The sequence below is a fragment of the Podarcis liolepis genome, assembly GCF_965112155.1.
Source record: "Podarcis liolepis genome assembly, chromosome: 12".
Lineage (NCBI taxonomy): Eukaryota > Metazoa > Chordata > Lepidosauria > Squamata > Lacertidae > Podarcis > Podarcis liolepis.
The window spans coordinates 48213020-48231522 of record NC_139563.1 but is presented as its reverse complement, the minus strand read 5'-3'; the positions used below and the strand labels follow the sequence as shown (position 1 = coordinate 48231522).

General features: G+C 43.7%; 1 protein-coding gene across 2 annotated transcripts in view; it reads right to left on the bottom strand.

The window, feature by feature from the left end:
• The window catches only part of FYCO1 (FYVE and coiled-coil domain autophagy adaptor 1), a 54713-nt gene that overhangs the window by 27338 nt on the left and 8872 nt on the right, over positions 1 to 18503 (bottom strand). For both annotated transcript variants that reach the window (XM_083467783.1, XM_083467784.1), the window contains exons 5-10: positions 13703 to 13809; positions 10968 to 11111; positions 8545 to 8638; positions 5028 to 7658; positions 3772 to 3864; positions 2226 to 2344 (exon numbers count right to left, since the gene is read on the bottom strand). In XM_083467783.1, coding sequence (XP_083323909.1) covers positions 2226 to 2344; positions 3772 to 3864; positions 5028 to 7658; positions 8545 to 8638; positions 10968 to 11111; positions 13703 to 13809 — 3188 coding nt within the window. The remainder of the gene's footprint in view (positions 1 to 2225; positions 2345 to 3771; positions 3865 to 5027; positions 7659 to 8544; positions 8639 to 10967; positions 11112 to 13702; positions 13810 to 18503) is intronic.

Here is an 18503-nt window from a genome sequence, read left to right as displayed (position 1 = left end):
AGCCAGCTGTATGTTGGTGCTTGTGGAGAGCCCTGCAGAGTCCTGACAAGCTGCTAGGTGGGCCTCAAAGTGCTATGATATCAGGTGTAGGGCAGGTGAGCGTGGCTTGACCAAAATGGCCTGGTGGGCCAAATGGAAATGTCTGGTGGACCAAATTAGGCCCATGGGTCGGAGGTTACCCACCCATGCTGAAAGATAAATCGGTATTTCCGTACTTTTCTGTGTATTAGACAATGTATAGATGGTATATTAAAGGTAAAGGGACCCCTGACCTTTAGGTCCAGTTGTGGCCGACTCTGGGGTTGCGGCGCTCATCTCGCTTTATTGGCCGAGGGAGCCGGCGTACAGTTTCCGGGTCATGTGGCCAGCATGACTAAGCTGCTTCTGGCAAACCAGAGCAGCGCACGGAAACACCGTTTACCTTCCCGCTGGAGCGGTACCTATTTATCTACTTGGACATGCTTTCGAACTACTAGGTTGGCAGGAGCAGGGACCGAGCAACGGGAGCTCACCCCGTCACAGGGATTTGAACCGCCGACCTTCTGATCGGCAAGTCCTAGGCTCTGTGGTTTAACCCACAGCACCACCCGCGTCCCTTAGATGGTATATTACACCAGTGAAATTAGCTAAAATGTATAAGACAAATAATAAATGTTGGAAATGTAAAGAAAAAGAAGGAACATTTTATCATATGTGGTGGGAATGTAAAAAAGTAAAGAACTTCTGGGAAATGATATATAATGAGATGAAAAAGATGTTGAAATATACATTTTTTAAAAAAAACCAGAAGCATTTTTACTTGGTATTATAGGTCAGGACATTAATAGGCAAGATGTTAAATTGTTTTTATATACAACAACTGCAGCAATAGTATTGTTAGCCCAGAAATGGAAACAAGAAGAAATTCCGACGAAAGAAGAATGGCAGACGAAATTAATGGACTATGCAGAATTAGACAAAATGACAGGAAGGATTCGAAACCTGAGGGACCAGAGATTTACAGAAGATTGGAAGAAGTATATGAATTATTTGAAGAGCAACTGTATTCAACAAATTACGCTAGTAGGACTACAAGAAGTTTTGTAAGGTGAAATACATGAAGTGTTACAAAGTAGAAAAAATAAAAAATTCCTTCCAGTAGCACCTTAAGGACCAACTAAGTTAGTTCTTGGTATGAGCTTTCGTGTGCATGCACACTTCTTCAGATACCACTGAATGCATGCACACGAAAGCTCATACCAAGAACTAACTTAGTTGGTCCTTAAGGTGCTACTGGAAGGAATTTTTTATTTTGACTATGGCAGACCAACACGGCTACCTATCTACTAAAGTAGAAAAAGATAGAGACATTGGCTATGAGGCTATGAGTTTGAAATGTAACAGGGAAGGTAAGAAATGCATACTGAGAGATTAGATTGGAAAGTTTTCAGACAGGATTGATGGAAGTCAAAAATTTGAATAAGATGTAAAAGTATGTTTAATTACTGTTGAGAATGATATGTTAAAAAAAAACCTAATAAAAATCTATATATAAAAAAAATGACAAGGTTTTTTTAACTGTAAAAGAAGGATAAAAATTGGGGGTGGCTAGTCTTTTACACGGATAGTGATTTTTCTGGTGCTGGCGAATGGTTGCAGGCATGAGTCATAGCTTGTCAGCTGTGATTGGGTGGGAGAATGGAGTCTGCTGAGATTGCTGCTGTGGATTGGCTAGCGCTGCGGCAGTTGGGCGTGCGAATGCCGGCTGCTTTCAGCTCGCCGGCAGACGCTCTGTTGCTTCTTCTGCATGTTTGGTAGCGTTTATCAGCCAGGTGAGTGTTTTTTGGTGCACCCCCCCTGCAAATACCTCAAAAACTTTGGGCATTCCCCCCAAAAAACTCAACAACTTTGGGGGCAATCCTCCCCCCTAAAAGCTCAACGACTCTTGGCCGTCTCCCCCCACTTTCTAAAATTGTAGCCCCCCAAAATAGGGATCGTGTTATACAGGGGGGGCGTGTTATACACAGAAAAATACGGTAATATCCTCCCGTACCGATGATGGTGAGGTTGAGGTTAAGCAATAGCAGCTTGCCTAAGGCCACCGAGCAAATTCAGGGCAAAAAGATTTAACGGAGAACTTTCTGATTTGTAGCTTAGCCTCTAATTGGTCACTACGCTACATCAGCTCTCTTTGCAAGATTTAAAACTTTTTATATAAAAAACAACAGGATAAACAAAGTTTCCACCTTTTTAGGTCTTCTTTAAGCTGTGTCACCTCCTCATCTCTTTTTTGCTGGGCTGCTTTGTACTCTGTCACCTGATCCATGGCCAGGTCCAATTCAGTGCACAGATCTCTTTTCACAGCCTAGGAAGATGATTTTTAAAAAAGGTAAATAATAAAAAAGATGTATAGAAGGCTTTTCAGATTCCATTCAAAATCTTTAATAAATTTGCTAACTGAGAACTGCACGGATGTGGTTGCAGGGTATATTCATAGAATCATAGAGTTGGAAGAGACCACAAGGGCCATCGAGTCCAACCCCCTGCCAAGCAGGAAACACCATCAGAGCACTCCTGACATATGGTTGTCAAGCCTCTGCTTAAAGACCTCCAAAGAAGGAGACTCCATTCAAAGTGTTAACCTTTTGTTATCACCAAAGCCTTAGAGATTTTCTAAGTAACAATTTTCCTGTATTTTCCCCAAATGGCCAGCAGAAGCTATATCTAAGTAACCACATCTCAGTAATCACCAACAGTGGAAGTAGAGATGCTGTGTAATCCAAGAGCTATTGGTAGAAAGCAAACTAATGGACACTCCATGACAGAGCAACATGTTTTTACAAGTTTTTTTAAAAGAATTGTTATAGTTTTATGAACTGATAAAGCAATTTTAAAAATACATTCAACACAATATAAAATGATAAAAACCACAACAATTCTTAAAAAAACACTTGTAAAAACGTTGCTTTTTGCCCTTTTAGCTGCAATCAAGTGTACAAAAAGAGTCAAAACACAATTAAAACACAAACTAAAACTCAATGGGTTGAGTTTGGAAAGCTAAAATCCAGATGGCTATATTCGTGCTGCAGTCTCTTGATTTTCCAGTGTTTGGGCTCCTGTTTCAGCTAGAGGGCAAAAGGAAATCAGCTGGACCCTGGGGTGATGGCAGGGTGATTAATAATAATAATAATAATAATAATAATAATAATTTTTTATTTATATCCTGCCCTCCCCAGCCGAAGCCGGGCTCAGGGCGGCTAACAACAATAAAATAAGACAACATTTTAAAATCATTTCATTAAAAAAAATTACTTCAAATCAAATTGATGGCAACCATTGTGTAGAGTTCTGTGAGGATTGCCAAAGGAGGGAGTCAGGCTGTGCCCTGGCCAAAGGCTTGGTGGAACAGCTCTGTCTTGCAGGCCCTGCGGAAAGATGTCAAGTCCCACAGGGCCCTAGTCTCTTGTGGCAGAGCGTTCCACCAGATCGGAGCCTGATGATGTTACAGGGTGATCTATATGCATAAGGAGATGATATGCCAAGTTCTATGCAGCTTGAAAACAGGGTTCAAGGGCATATTATTTGTTTTTAAAAAATATGTATGCAAGCACAGAACATGCTGGCTTGCATCTCTGTATCTTGGCCGTAGTTTCACCCCACCCACTTTTGCTGTATTCAGGTTCCTGTCTGTTAAGTGTCAGTGCATATTCACCATTGAAGCACACTGGCAGCCTCAGAGAGAGAGAGAGTTGCTTCAATGAGTTTCTTATTTCAATCAGATCATGGACCAACCTGCAGTTCTTTGAGTGCTTCCTTTGCAACATGTGCTTGCTGGCTTTGCTCTTCAACTTCCCGCTTTAATTTTTCGCAGTCTTCACTGAGAGCCTGGCAGGACCCATAAAACACACATCAGCGTTGATTATTATTATTTTTAAAGAGAAGTTATCCGTTTGTCAAAACAAAGAGTTACATGGTTCCTCCCCTTCTTAAAGCCACATGCTTTATTAAATCTGAGGTTAACTATCACCCTTTTTAAGTATTCAAAAGAGAGAGAGAGAGAGAGAGAGTGTGTGTGTGTGTGTGTGTGTGTGTTTTAGAGGGGGTGTCAAACTGAGCTTCTAAGGATGCGCCGCTGAATATGCTTTGACACCCAGGTCGCGATCAGGAACACTAAGAAGACAAGGGTTGATAACGGGGGAGACGTTTAGACAGATTCAGCCAAAACATGCTGTGAAGTCCTTTCCAGGCCTTCATGCTAAATGTGCAGACACCAAGGGTGGAGGTGGTGGGGCCAATATGCAGGGATACCTGGTGAGAGAAGCATTTCCCCTCCCCACCATTCCACATAATTCAGGCCCAGTCGCTGTGCCAGGCTGGAACTGGCACAGGGATTGGGCCCAATCTGCCTACCACCCCAAATTGAACTGCTGTGAGTGGCCAGGCTACAGATGCAGCAGTAGCTCTGCCATTCCACAGAGCCTGGGAGGCGGCGGCGACAAATTTAGATTGCAAGTTTTCAATGCTTTTAATTCTTCATTTGAGGAGGATTCTCATAACCATGACACTATAATACAACCATTAAAGGTAAAGGGACCCCTGACCATTAGGTCCAGTCGTGGCCTACTCTAGGGTTGGGGCACTCATCTTGCTTTACTGGCCAAGGGAGCCAGCGTACAGCTTCTGGGTCATGTGGCCAGCATGACTAAGCCGCTTCTGGAGAACCAGAGCAGCGCACAGAAACACCGTTTACCTTCCCGCTGGAGCGGCACCTATTTATCTACTTGCACTTTGATGTGCTTTCGAACTGCTAGGTGGGCAGGAGCAGGGACCGAGCAACGGGAGCTCACCCTGTCGTGGGGATTTGAACCGCCGACCTTCTGATTGGCAAGTCCTAGGCTCTGTGGTTTAACCTACAGCGCCACCTGCAACCCAATACAACCATTACACAGGTCTAATCAGAAGTGCTTCTGAAATCAACAGGATGCATTCTCAGGAAAGTGTGTGCAGGGTCTTATTTTAGCAATGAGGACTTATTTACGTTAATTTACCTTAAGTTTTGTTTGGTGGTTTATGATTTCTGTGCTCAGTTGAAACTTGACTGCAGACAGCTCCTCTTTGTGGGTCTCTTGCAGCTTCTGGTGATGCTTCTCTGCCATCTCCAGCTGAGTTTGCAGGCTAGGGAGAGCTGCGTTGCAAACCCTAGACTCTTCCAGTTTGCTTTCCAATTCCTGTTTCTCCTGAGTGAGTCTTGAGAGATCAAGCTGAAGCTCCTCACGTTCTCTGGTGGCTTTATCCTTGGCAGTTCTGAGTTCCTCCCTGAGCTGGGACAGTTTCTCTTCTGCTTCTGCCTTTTCAGATGTCAGACTGCAGATCTGAATGCCAAGCTCAGCCATGTCCGTGTTGGTCCTGTGGAGGAGGTCTTTGATCTCTACGTTTTCTGCATTAACTGCTTCCAAATACTGCTTGGCCTTGGACAGCTCCTCTGTGAGGCTCAGCACATTCTCCTCCAGCTCCACCTTCTGCTGGGCTTCCTGGTCCCTCTTCTTTTGCAGCACTTCCTCTCGTTGGCGACACTTAAGCATTTCCTTCACATGCTTTCTGTTGAGGACTTCGCCTTGCTCTTTCAGTTGCTGGGCCAGGGTCTTTTGCTCGCTCAGAACAGCCCTTCCAACATCCAACTCTTCTTGCAGCTTCTGCTGCTCTGCTGCTGCCTGTCGCAGCTTGGCTTGAAGGTCCACCATTTCCTCCTGAAGTCTCAACACCTCTGCCTGGTTGAGACGCAACTGTTCCTCCGAAAGGGCCAGTCTTGAAGCCAGTTCTTTGGCTTCTCTCTCCTGACAAGATGCCTGTTCCAACTGGGCATTCTCCACAGAAGCCTTCTCAGAAACAAGGGATTCAATCACTTTTGTCTGATGGAGGCAGGTTTTTTCTGCTTTTGCCTTTTCTGCCTCCAGGGCTTCCATCTTTTTCCTGTACCTCTCCGACTGTCCTTGTAGCTCCTTGCACTGGCTCTCCAAGTCTTGTAATGCTTCCTCTTTCTCTTTGAGCTGCAACTTCAGAGATCCTTCATATTCCCTTGAGGAGGACAGGCTCTTTTCCACCTGCAGGCCATGCTCTTTGGTGTTCTGGAGCTCTGTCTGCAGCGCAGTTAAGGACTCTTTGGCAGCTTCTTCACTTTTTTTCAGTTCTTGGTAATCAGCCTGCAGGGCATCCAGCTTTTCTCCCAGAACTTGGTTTTGCCTTGTGGCATTCTGCAGGTTTTCATCCAGCAGCTTGTTCTGTCCCCGGAGTTTCTTCTCCTTTTCATCCACGGACACCACAGAATCTTCAATCTGGCTTTGGAGCTGTTTCTCGGAGGCTCTCAATCTGGCAACCTCAGCCTCCAGAGAAGATTGAGAAGCATCCAACTCTCTTTGCTTCGCTTCTAGCTTCTGATTGGTTTGCTGCAGCTTTGCATTCTGAGACTTGAGCTTCTCGTTTCCTTCAGAGATCATTCTCAGTGAGGAGCTTTGCTCTGTGGCCTGTCCCTCCATTCTTTCTATTGTCTTTCTGAGATGCTCTCTTTCAGAAATAAGTTCTCTCTTTTGCTCTTCTAAGCTCTTCACTGTTTGACTTAGTTTTGAAAGCTGAATTTCCCTAAGTCCAAGTTGCTCCATCGTGTTTTTTACTTCTTCTTCCATTGTTGTTTTTGTAAGCGTGACCAAACCCTCAAGTTTTGTCTTCTCTTTCTTTTCCTCTTCAAGGCTTTTTTCCAAGGATTTTATGGAATCCAACAAACCTTTCAACTGGATTTGAAGATCAGCCACCTCATTGCCCTTTGCTGTTAATGCCTTCTGAAGGTCTGCCATTTTAGTTGCCATAGTTTCCAGATCACCACAAAGTTTTTCAGATTCTTCCTTGCAGTTGACAGTGAGGTTCGTCAGTTTTGATTCAAACACTTTCTGTGCCTCCTCCTTTAACTGGAGTTGCTCTTCTGCGATCTTAAGGAGAGAAAGGTGTTTATTATTTAACTCCTCAGCATTGGCCTTTGCCTCTTCCGCTTCATTAAGCTTCTTCAGCAAATCCTCAATCTTCAGTGCAGACTCAAACTGACTGGTGGCTTGTTGTGCCTTTTCATTCATTAGAGCATTGGCTTTGGCAACAAGCTCTTCATTCTTCTGCTCTCCTGACTGCAATTTAGCCAGAAGCTCACTAATGTGGACATCCTTCGTGGACACCAAAGCCCTTGCAGCTTCCAGCTCTTGGTTCAAGAGAAGAAGCTTTGAGTCAGAATCCTTTTTCCCAGACTCCAGTTCCTCCAGCCTTGCACAATATTCTTTTTGCTTCTCAACTGCATTCAGTTCTAATGTCTGCAGGCACTTCTGGAGGTCCTGAATGGTGTCCTGAGTGCAGTGGGAGATCTCACGCTGTTTCTCCACCTCCCCCAGCATTTTCGTTAGCCTGGAGTTCTCCTCGCTGATATTCCTGCTCTTCTCTCTTTCTGTTTGCGCTTGCTGCTTCTCAAAGCTGATGGCCGCCTTGAGCTCCTGGTTTTCCTTTTCTAGATGCTGGATCCGATCCTGCAGTTCTTTCTGCCGCAGTTCTGCCTGGTCCAGCTCCACGTGTAGCTCATCAAGGCCCTCAAGAGGCTCAGCAGTTAAAAAGCTATTCCCATTGGGGCTGGAGGGAATCTCTTGGGTCTAAGAAAATTAGAAGAAAAATGGTTTTAGTTAGAAGAAGAGATGCCTCTTTGGTATATATTGTATATTCAGCATTTGGAATCCACCTCAGATTAGTATGAAGAAGCCTCTGGCTGGGAAATCATCACAATATACAATTAAACCAGAACAGTAGGACTATTATTTCCATCAACTTACAATGGCATGCAGCTAAATGAGGAACACAGAGTGAGTTCCTCTCAGGTGACCAATTAGAAAAATAACATCAAGTGGATTCTACCGTAATTTCCCCTTCGTATGTTCAGTCTAATGGTAAGGGGTCATTACACATAAGGAAGACTAACAGTAGCACTATTGCTGCTCTTATAAGGAAATGTTGCTGTGGCGTTTGCCTCCTAGGTGGGTCATAAGGAAAGGGTTAAATGAGTGTGATGTGATTGGGGAGAGAGAAACTGATAGGAGGAGTTAGAGTTAGAGTCGGTGTTGTGTGGAAGTTAGTTGAGAGTTGGGGAGTTGGAGAAGGAAGAGGGAGGATAAGTCTGTGGGTTAGTAGAGTTGTGTTGTGTTGTGTGGGAGTGAGAGGAATTGTTAGGTGGAGTCAGATAGTTAGTTGGGATAATCAGTTTGAAGTTTTTAGGGATGTATAGGACATTAAAGGAACTAAGATTTAAGTAACTGACAAGAAAAAATAACTGAAACCATAAACTTGTTCATGCCTATAAAAATAAATTTGATTATTTGTTAATGTTAACAACTGTCTGGACTCCGTGTGTACCTAAGAGAAATGGGTTGGTGGCAGCGAAGAGGCAATCACAGTGGTGGCACAGGGATCAATAGACCATCAAACGTCCGGGGACCCTGTGTGATCGCCACAGTTGCACATGTAGTCATTTGTCAATATAATTACCTGCAAATAGCTGCTCACCAAACTACTCATGCTTGAAGTGCGGCTTGGAGGCCTCCACTGGTAAGCTGAGGAGCCAAATGAAGGCAATGTTCTCCTGCAAATGGAAGAGGGTTTTAATTATTTTAGAAAGTAAGAAACCACCACCGCCACCATGCACATATTTTGAACAGCTTCCACCTTGAAATTATCTACTAAAAGCACATCCCTCCGTTTGCTCTGGCTTGGCATTATTACCCCCCGTTACAATGTGAGGTGCTGCTTTCTGCCTAGCAGCACTATACATGGACCTTCTTCCCCTCTGTTCCAACAAAACAAGAGAACTTCCTGGACTACACCATCAAAGCATCAAATTTGTACATACAATAATGGAACAGAGAGGAACTGACCCTCAAATTCTACAAAAGCTGAGCCTGAATGCTCTTCAGAAGCAGGGTAATAATTTGCATTTGTGCTGCTGGTTCCAAACTGCTGGGGAAATCAGAGTTTACATGATAATTTATTCTATTTTTGTGGTGAGGTTTTAAATTGAAGTCCTTGGTGTATAGGGGCACAGAAACTGAGGGTAGATATTGATAAGGGTTCATCCCAAAGGTGCAGATTCCTTTGTGATCGACTATTCGGAGGCCTCGAGCCAACGGTGGGTGGAAATGTAGGAAAAGGTAGGCAAGGCAACCACTACATTCTGGCCAAGTGAAAGTCAGCAGTTTCTGCACACACGCTCTGCCATCCAGGAAAGCAAAAGGCATTACTGCAGTTCAAGGACACAGCCCAGGCAGGCAAAAGCACTTGAGGAGGGAAGAGAGCAGGGCCAGTGATTACTGTGGCCTGGAGAGGGCTCCAAGGGCTGAACTGAGTGGCCTGGAGAGTCACATTCAACCTGCAGACCAGATGTTCCCATCCCTGATATAGGTAAATAAGATGCAATGTGTTGTATGTGGGGCTGTTTTGAAGACATCTTGGAAACTGCAGCTGCTGCACAATTCAGCAGCCAGGGCTTTTCCAGTGGTGGCTCCCCATTTATGGAATGCTTTCTCAGCAAGGCATGCCTAGAGTCATCATTCTCTGCTTTGAGGCACCATGCAAAAACATTCTTGGTCTTCCAGGCTTTTGCATCTTAATTTCCTGTTTTTCTTTTAGTGGGGTTAAGTTGGATCTGCTCTTTTTTTTTAAGATTATTTTAATCTTGTTTTTCCACTTTTTAAATGTTAATAATGATGTTGGTGATGATGCTGTTCCAACTTGCAGGACAATGCAATTCATAGTACTTCAATTATACCCCATGTACACAGAGCTATTTACAATGCTTATGAACTATGGCCATACACTGCAAATGGCAACGAAGAGGGACATGTTATCTTTTCCACTGGATAAAATAAATTAACATCAGCATAGTGAAGCTTGAACAGATTTGCTATCTATTAATAAAAGGGGGGAAATGATGGGGGAAATGTGTTGTGACCTTTCTTTCCATTAAGAGGAACTTATTCACTGCCCAGGAGGCCCCTGAGAATTAATGCACCTTTTATTCAATTGTCGCAAGTCAGATGACATGAGCAGAAGATGCTATCTCGCTGCAAGAGCTGGATGTGACACACCAAGTTGTATAAATTCATAACCATGATTAAAAAGAGTGTCGTTGCTAATTTAGTCATTAGGTCTAGAAGCAAATCTATTTTCTGCTGGCCTTCTGGTGGTCTCATCTGACATGACACGTCAGAAGGACTTCATAGAACATTGATGGAGCGGCAGGGTGATCAGTATAATAACCAAAGTGAAGTTTCATCTGACCCACGATTCAAATACTGAAGTTTTAATATATTCTAAAGTCCCAAAATGTTTTATTAAAGCTGTCAGATGGCAATGGTGGTTGCTCGTGAGTAACCAGGCAGGACTCTGTCTTTTACAGGTTTTATTTTGGTGCAAAACTATTTACAGTGCAGAACCACAAGTTCATGTCTGCCTCAATCGCTAGCAGAATCCGGGAGTGGTCCCTTCTGGGTCCTCCCCCAACATAAAAACTTAGTCACCCCCAGACGTTTCCTTACTTCTTTGCGTTTCGCCCCTCTGCGCAAGGTGGGCAGCGGAAGAGGCATGTTTGCCTCCTGGCCAGCTTGGCCAGGAGTGGTGCTGAGGCTCCCCGCAGCATCCTCTAGCTCTTTCTCCTCCTTTACCCTGGAGGTGTGGCTTTCCCCACCCTCAGACTGACAAGGTATGGCGCTGGGGCTCCCAGAAGCATCCTCTGGTCCCTTCCCCTCTTCCCCACCGGAGGGGTGGCTTTCCCCACCGCAGGAAGAGGAACTGCTTTGCAAGATTTTTAGAGGTTCCCTGTATCCCAACGGCCCCCTGCCTCCCTTCCCTGTTCCGATGTCAGTCCCCTGACAAAAGCATACAAATTATAGAAATTAACAGCTGGTTTGTATTACCTGGCAAACGTGGGCCATGCCGAGTCTAAGTCATAGCCTCTAGACACCAGATCAAACTGGACCTCTGTGAGTTCGTAGAGGTGACCGACAATATCAGAGCTCATTTTTGAATTCAGGAAGGGACTTCTTGCATAGTACCAGTCACTAAAGAAACAAGGATTGCAGTAAGTAAGCAAAAAGCTCATATCGATAATCGTCAACAAGTTGCAAGAGAATATCAGGACTACTGCATTGTTGATTATGTATTTCCCCAAAATGCTGCGTGGTTCCATTTTCATCACAGCTGTTCTACCACAAATGAAAGAGCTGCTCCACAGGGAATCCTTGCATGAGTCCACAGCATACAATTCTACAAAACGAGTTGAAACGAAGTCCCAGTGAAAAGGATGGAGGAGATTTCAGGTGAAATCCTAACTTCTCCCTCCACTCTGTGGAGCAGAGGGGTCACGACTGTATCCGTAACCCTTGCATTCATGGCAGAAGGGGCAGGGGCAGTATGATCGGTCCTGGATCGCACAACAGCAGTGAGACTGCCTCAGGACCAGCTGATCCTGGCCTGGCTTAACCCCACCCCATCCTTGGAATGTTGTGTTTTGGGGCTTTCTATTGGCTCCCACTGACAAGGATCCCACCAGCGAGTCACCCTCCTGCACACCTGGAAGCTGGCAGTAGATCAACCAAGCCAGGACCCATCACAGGCTTAATGGAAGACATTTAGACCGTATGCAGCACACTTGCTTGCACGCCCCACATATTTCACACATTCTGTTTACTTCATTCCCCTGGGTGACATTTAGGGAACGCAGAGACAGTCTTTCCCCCTTGCATCCTGCAACAATATTCGAGAGATATCAACATTCTTTTCAGTATTGACATCTTTAGTTACTAGGGGCTATAAAAATGTAACCGCAACAGATGTTTTGAAGGACATTTCACCGTTGCAAAGTAACAGTGGATGTGTCCAAGATCAGCTCTTTAAAACTAGATGCAAATTTTACTCCCCCCACCCATTAAGAAATACCTCCCCAACGATACGCCCACACCGAAAAAGATGCCCCAGTCTGTGCGATACGAAAACAACTAACAACTCTCAGTCAATTAACTGGCTAGTTAGAGTCAGCAATTTAAACTGGGAAGCACGTTAAAAAACAAACAAACAAATTGTTAAATGGTCTTAATGTCACGTATAAGGTGGTGCCCACTTGCTGCAATACATCACCAAAAAAGGAACACCCTTTTGGGGGGGGGAAACAAAGGGAAAATTTCTCCCCTTTATTCCCCCCCCCAAACCAGCGCCTCCCTGCTGTCCCCCAAGCTTGTGGGGCACTCTGCCTAGGCTGTGGATGTGTTCCCAAAGCGCCGGGCGCTCTGCTTTCAGCGCGCCCGGCGCTCCGGGAAGCAGGCTGCTTTCCGCAGCTTAGACAGCCCTGCGGAACAGGACCTCCCGCAGGGCTGCCTAGGCTGCGGATGTCTTCCTGAAGCCTGGAGAGCAAGAGGGGTCGGTGCGCACAGACCCCTCTCGTTCTCCAAGCTTCAGCGAAAGCCTGCACTCGCCCCATAGGACGCACCCAGATTTCATTTTTGGAGGGGGAAAAGTGCGTCCTATAGAGCGAAAAATACGGTACTTTTGCAAGTTGTGATGATGGCCAGCAGCTTAAATAGCTCTAAAGGGTGGGGGGTAGACAAATTCATGAAGGTCTAAGCTATCAATGCCTATTTGTCATGACGGCTGTACACTCCCTCTAGCATCAGAGGCAGCATACCTCTGAACACCGATCGCTGAGGGCTACAGGCATGTGGCTCCACCACTGGGGGACACAGAACCCTGGACTAGATAGGGGGTCAGATCCAGAAGGGCTTCTGTTATGTTAGAGACACCTGACATAATAGGTGTTGGCCTCTGTGGCGTTTGCTCTGTGGCGTTTACTGGGTTCATAAGCAAAGGGTTAACTAATTGTAATATGACTAACCAATGGGAACCCAAGGGGAGGAGTTAGCGTTAAGAGTTAGGGTGGTTGAGAAGACAGTCTAGAGTTAGAAGAGACAGAGAGGTTAAGTCTGTGGGTTGGCTAGTCTGATGTGAGAGAGTGAGAGAGTTTGATAAGAGGAGTCAGTCAAACAGTTGAGATAATCAGTCAGAAGGTATTAGGAAGGTATAGGCCGGTAAAGAAACTAAAGTTAAGATACTGACAGGAATATTATCTGAGAAACCATAAACTTGTTAAAGTTTATAAAATAAACTTGTTTATTTGGTTCACTTTTAACAACTGTCTGGACTCAGTGTGTACCCAAGAGAAACGGGTTGATGGCAGCGGGGAAGCGAGCACACTGGTGGCACAGGGATCAATAGACCGTTAAATGTCCGGGGACCCTGTGTGATCTCCACAGCCTCCAAAGTTTGTAGCATCTTAAAAAGACTTGATGTCTTTTTCTAAAGCAGGCATTCAGAGGAATAAGTCATTCTCACATTTGTAATCACTGCTACAATAAAACGCATAACCAAATGATTTTCTCAAAAGTCCCTGGCCACCGGCCAATTAAAACCACACACTTGGTGGTTCCTGTTAATGGTTCACCACTTCCCATTCCCACCGTTGCAATTCCCATTTCCTCTTTTCACCTTCTCGGTTTTCTTAGCAGAATGCAAAGCTACTAACAGAGACAGTTGTTATAAAACCACTGTACCATTTGATAGACATCCTATAAATGTTGAACAAAACAACAGCAACATTTACCTTGTTACTTTGGTATTCATAAAACACTGCTGCAAAGTGTCTGCAAGCCTTTGGTGTACTAAGGAGTAACGGAGAAATGCCCTGCCCTTACCAAGGGATGTTCTCAGCTGGGGGTGGAAAAGACAATCACAGAAAAAAGTGATTATTAGGACATAATGATCAGTAATAAAAATAAAAATAAAATGTCATTTGTACCCCATCCTCCCCGGCAGGAGCCCAGCTCAGAGCAGCTAACATCATATACATAATACAATATGCATAAAAACAATCAATCAATCAATTGAAAATGCATCCCAAAATTAATTCAAATAAATTAAAGTTAAAGTTAAAACTGGACAAATGACAATCCTCAGGTTAAAATTGCAAGTGGTTAATATTCGCCAGGACCAACTGTTTCCACTGATATTATAAGGACCTGTGAGTGGGCTGGGAAACCTCCTTTGCACTTGTTCTTCTACAAAGAGAAAATGAGTCAGACTGAACCCTGACCAAAGGCCTGGTGGAACAGCTCCGTCTTGCAGGCCCTGCGGAAGATGTCAAAACTTGCAGGGCCCTGGTCTCTTGTGAGAGAGCGTTACACCAGGCTGGGGCCACATTCTACCCAGCAAGTGTTTAGCATTAAAAACCAGAAGTCAGCAAAGTAATCTCTAGTCTTACATTGATAGGGCTCGAGTTGTTAGACAACCACGAACCTTACACTAGGTCCTTATTTTTTTGCAAGCAAGTGGGGAGATTGCCTGAAGTCTAGGCCACATCAACATTGTCAAAACCTAACTGAGAAGAGAAAGCACTGGGGTCTCAAATGAAAATTCAGCCTTCAGCCTTCCCAGAATATTGAAAAGGTTCTCTCTCACCTCCCCCTGCAACTTCATTCTTGGAGAAGATGGACGAAAATGTTATCTGTAGAAATCATAGTACTTTCACACTTCGCCATTCTCCACATGGATCATGTCTAAACACCTCTGCATTTTACTCAAGAAGGTTAGGGGAAACATTAGTCATATCCCACACAAATTTCCATGCAGTTCTCCCTTTGCCATTGAAGTGGGAGATTCTAGTGAAGCTGGGGGTGGTTTTCAAGAGCTATTAGGCCAGATTCAACTAAACAGCCATGGGAGCAGGAGCCAGCACAAAGAGTCCAACTAGTGCAGCGGGAGCCACCACAGAAAAGGCCCATTCTTGTGTTATGGCCCTTTGGACATCTCACGGAGGAGGCAAACAGTGAAGGGCCTCAGATGATTATCACAGAATTTGGGTTGGTTCATTTTGGGAGAGGCGGTCCTTGAAGTATTGGAAACGTGCATTTTAAAAATTTTGCTGCATTAAATGTGCATCCTGTAGTTGACCTCCTTCGTAATGTTTTATTTTGAAATCTTAAGATAAAATTTTAGTTTCCTGTTAATTATGTTGCTCTGAATGTATATTTTATATTTGGCTTTCTTCAGTAGTGTTCTATTCTGGATTGTTTGATTTGATGTTTGAATGTGTTGTAAACCAGTCTGAGATTTTTTTCCTTAAAAATATAAAGTAGTATAGAAATGAAATTAATAATAATAATAATAATAGATTCTTCTAAATACTATGCTTCCTTAGCTCATTATGTTTAACCCTTCTCAACTTGGTTTCACCATGATATTCATCTATTGGACATTGCAACTCCTGTTTGTATACATGAAATCAAAGATTTACTAGCAGACTTAGTAAACATATCTCAAACCCCTCTAGAAGCATCCTCTTAACTAATCTAATCTATCAATTAACAGCAAGCAGCTGTGGGTGACTCTCCATAGACTTGCCACTTATTCTTGCTATCCTTCTCAAAAGGCAAAGATGGAGGAAGGTTTAAGCTGAAACAAAATAGTAGCCTAGCTCTGGTAGGCTTCAGGCCTGAAGAACAGGATAGAAGTCTACTAACTAATATGGGTTGGGTGTATAATGCCACCTACAGGCCTAAGCACTGAGTTTGGAAAAAATCTTGCCTAAATGAAGGTGGGAAGCTGTCAATAAGAATATGGAGAAAGTAAAGCACTGCAGGAGACTGAATGGATGATTCAAGGCAGATAATTCTCCTTCAATACAGAAAAAAAGAAAGAGTAGGCAAATTCATGAAAGCTCGCTCTATCAAGGGCAGCCACTGCCAATCTTGTGCCCTCCAGATGTTTTGGATAGCACAATCCTGGAATAGATTATTAATCTTTTGTTCTTCATTTAAACTGTAACATCACTATCCCTTGAACTACAATTTGGGGGTCCTCCTCTGTTCCCTCGGCCAATAAAGCGAGATGAGTGCCGCAACCCCAGAATCAGTCACAACTGGACCTTATGGTCAGGGGTCCCTTTACCTTTACCTCTGTTAACGAAACTGCTGTAATGTTCCATTCATTGCAATGTCCTTGCTACCTATTGCCAGGTAAGCCTGCTGGGGGGAGATAAGGACAGTCAGCTGTCCTTGAGAAGAGTCAAGCCCACTAACTTCTATTTCTCCCCAAATGCTTCTGCTAGTGGTTCTCTGGGGCCCAGCACTGCATTGCAAATGGACACTTTGTTGGGGGGCAAGACCGAGAGCAATTTGAAGGAAAAGAGAAACCTGCAGCAGCCCAGCCTTAGGCTTCAGCACCGGGGCTTTAAAGGTTATTGAAAAAGCAGGGCCACACACATCAACATTGCTGGGTGGAAGATACCTTGCCAAAGGCCTCCATCAAATCTGATGCCAAGCCAGAAGACCTCGTTTAAGACCTCGTAATATCTTTTAACATCATTTATATTATATTACTTCCTAAGCAATTACTATCCTGTTGTTATTGTGGAAAATGAGGAGCTAATACAGGAGCTAGTTAGAATACTAGATTTAAACCCTTCCTGTAGGAGTTTTGGTTTAAATCACTCTGATGGTGCCCAATGGTTCGAGGCAGAGTGCTGCTTTGTGAAAAGGGCACTAAGATTTGCTACAGGGCATCCAGATGAAGTTATCCTCCCCCTAGTTGTTTTCAGCTCAAAGAAGAATATAAGGCATTGCTGTTTTGCTCAAAACTGTCACAGCTAACTTTACTCGGAGTCACTGCTTCTAAATGCTTATCTCAAGAATGTTTCAAGAAACTTTTGGCAGCTGGTTTCAGAAGCTCTGTGCTCTTGATCTCAAGCTCCAAACCATGATATTTTGGCACAGGTCTGAGAGGGACATTTTAGACCCATCTTTATGGCCCCAGATGGACTTGCGTCTGATGCTGTACTTGCAGGCATACTAAAGTGGAACCTTGTTACTATAAAGAGAAGTTATTTCTATAAGCAAATCAGCTTATGACTGGGAAGGCTCTAGGGATATATTGTAGCCCTGTTGAGCTTATTAAACTAAATCACCATTATTGGCTGCCCTTTTTGCTACAAACAAAGCTCTGGGATGATTTCTTCTAGTTAGGAGAATGCAACAATAGTACCCATCTTCAGAAATGGCCAAGTCAATGATCCAGGAAACTTTACATCCATTATCTTGTTATCTATTATGGGGGCACCATATACTAGGTATGCTGAACTCATTTTTTTGAGTTCAAGAATTTACTCGCTGACTCTCAAGAGGCATTTAGAAAGAACAGCTCAATTCAATATAATTATTTTGGGTTTTCTCACGCTGAAAAATATGCAGGGGTCCTTTTTACTGTCTTTATGGATCAAAAGGAAGCTTCCGAGTTCCGTCTCAGGTTAAGCTATGGCAGAACCTGGACAACATTCCTGCTGATGATAAAAGACTTTTCTATCTCATGCAGGTTTGCATAGTAAGTCTTTTACAGATTAGATGTTGCAATCACGGACAGCTCACCCAGGATATCCTCATGTCAAAGGGAGTTAAGCAAGGCTTCTTAATCTGTTCTTAAATGAACTTGAAAATGTCTTAAATGACCAAAACCAAACAATAGGAAAGTTTGTATTCTACTTTATACCAATGCTGCTGTTATTCTTTCCACTCCAGACCCGGGATAAGGCAGCTATTGTCTTAAGTTTTCATCTTATTGCAAGCTCCATTGTCCAAAGATCAGCTAGACAATAAAAGATTTTAGTATTTTAAAAGAGGCTTTCGCAGTGTAGTTGGGTGTTAAACCACTAAATTATAGAATAGATTAAAATTTCCACTATTTGGGGGTGGTATTCTTGGGCTACACAAGCTTCTTAGGAAGCTTCAGTCAGTCATTCTACTACACTGTTTCTTTTACACCAAAGGGGGTCAGTATATTCCTGAAGCTATTCATTGTCAGTGCTCAGATAGCAGCTGCATAAAGGAGCTGAGAAGGGAGTGTCATCAAATTGAAAATGCAACCAAGCTATTTTTTTCTTGTGTTTCTTTACATATACCTAGTTATATTATTAGAAGCAGGGCAGTGCCCTTTTGAGAGCTTGGTTAGCAGTCTTAAAGCTTTGGCTTAAGATCTTTAAGATGGTAGCAGGGCTGCCTAAGTATTTACCACTGTAGACAAAGTCTGTTGCCTCAAAAAGCTTGTTGCACTGAACTGCGAAACCCTATTCTCTTCTTCAAATGGGATTTGATTCTGCATTAGCCCCAGTAAATAAAAGCCTCTGGGATGTTTCCTTACAACACCTTTTGGCTCACACATGCTACGCCACTGTCTTATGATGCTCCTTTTCAATCAGCTGCTTACTTTAAGGATCTATATGTAGCCACTGGCATTTTACTCTGGCCAGATTCAGTGTTGCCATCTCAAATGCTTTGCAGTAGATTTGCTGGTGTTCCCCTTTCCTAAGACAGATGGAATCTGTGTAATGTTTATTTATGTTCTATAATTTCTATGCT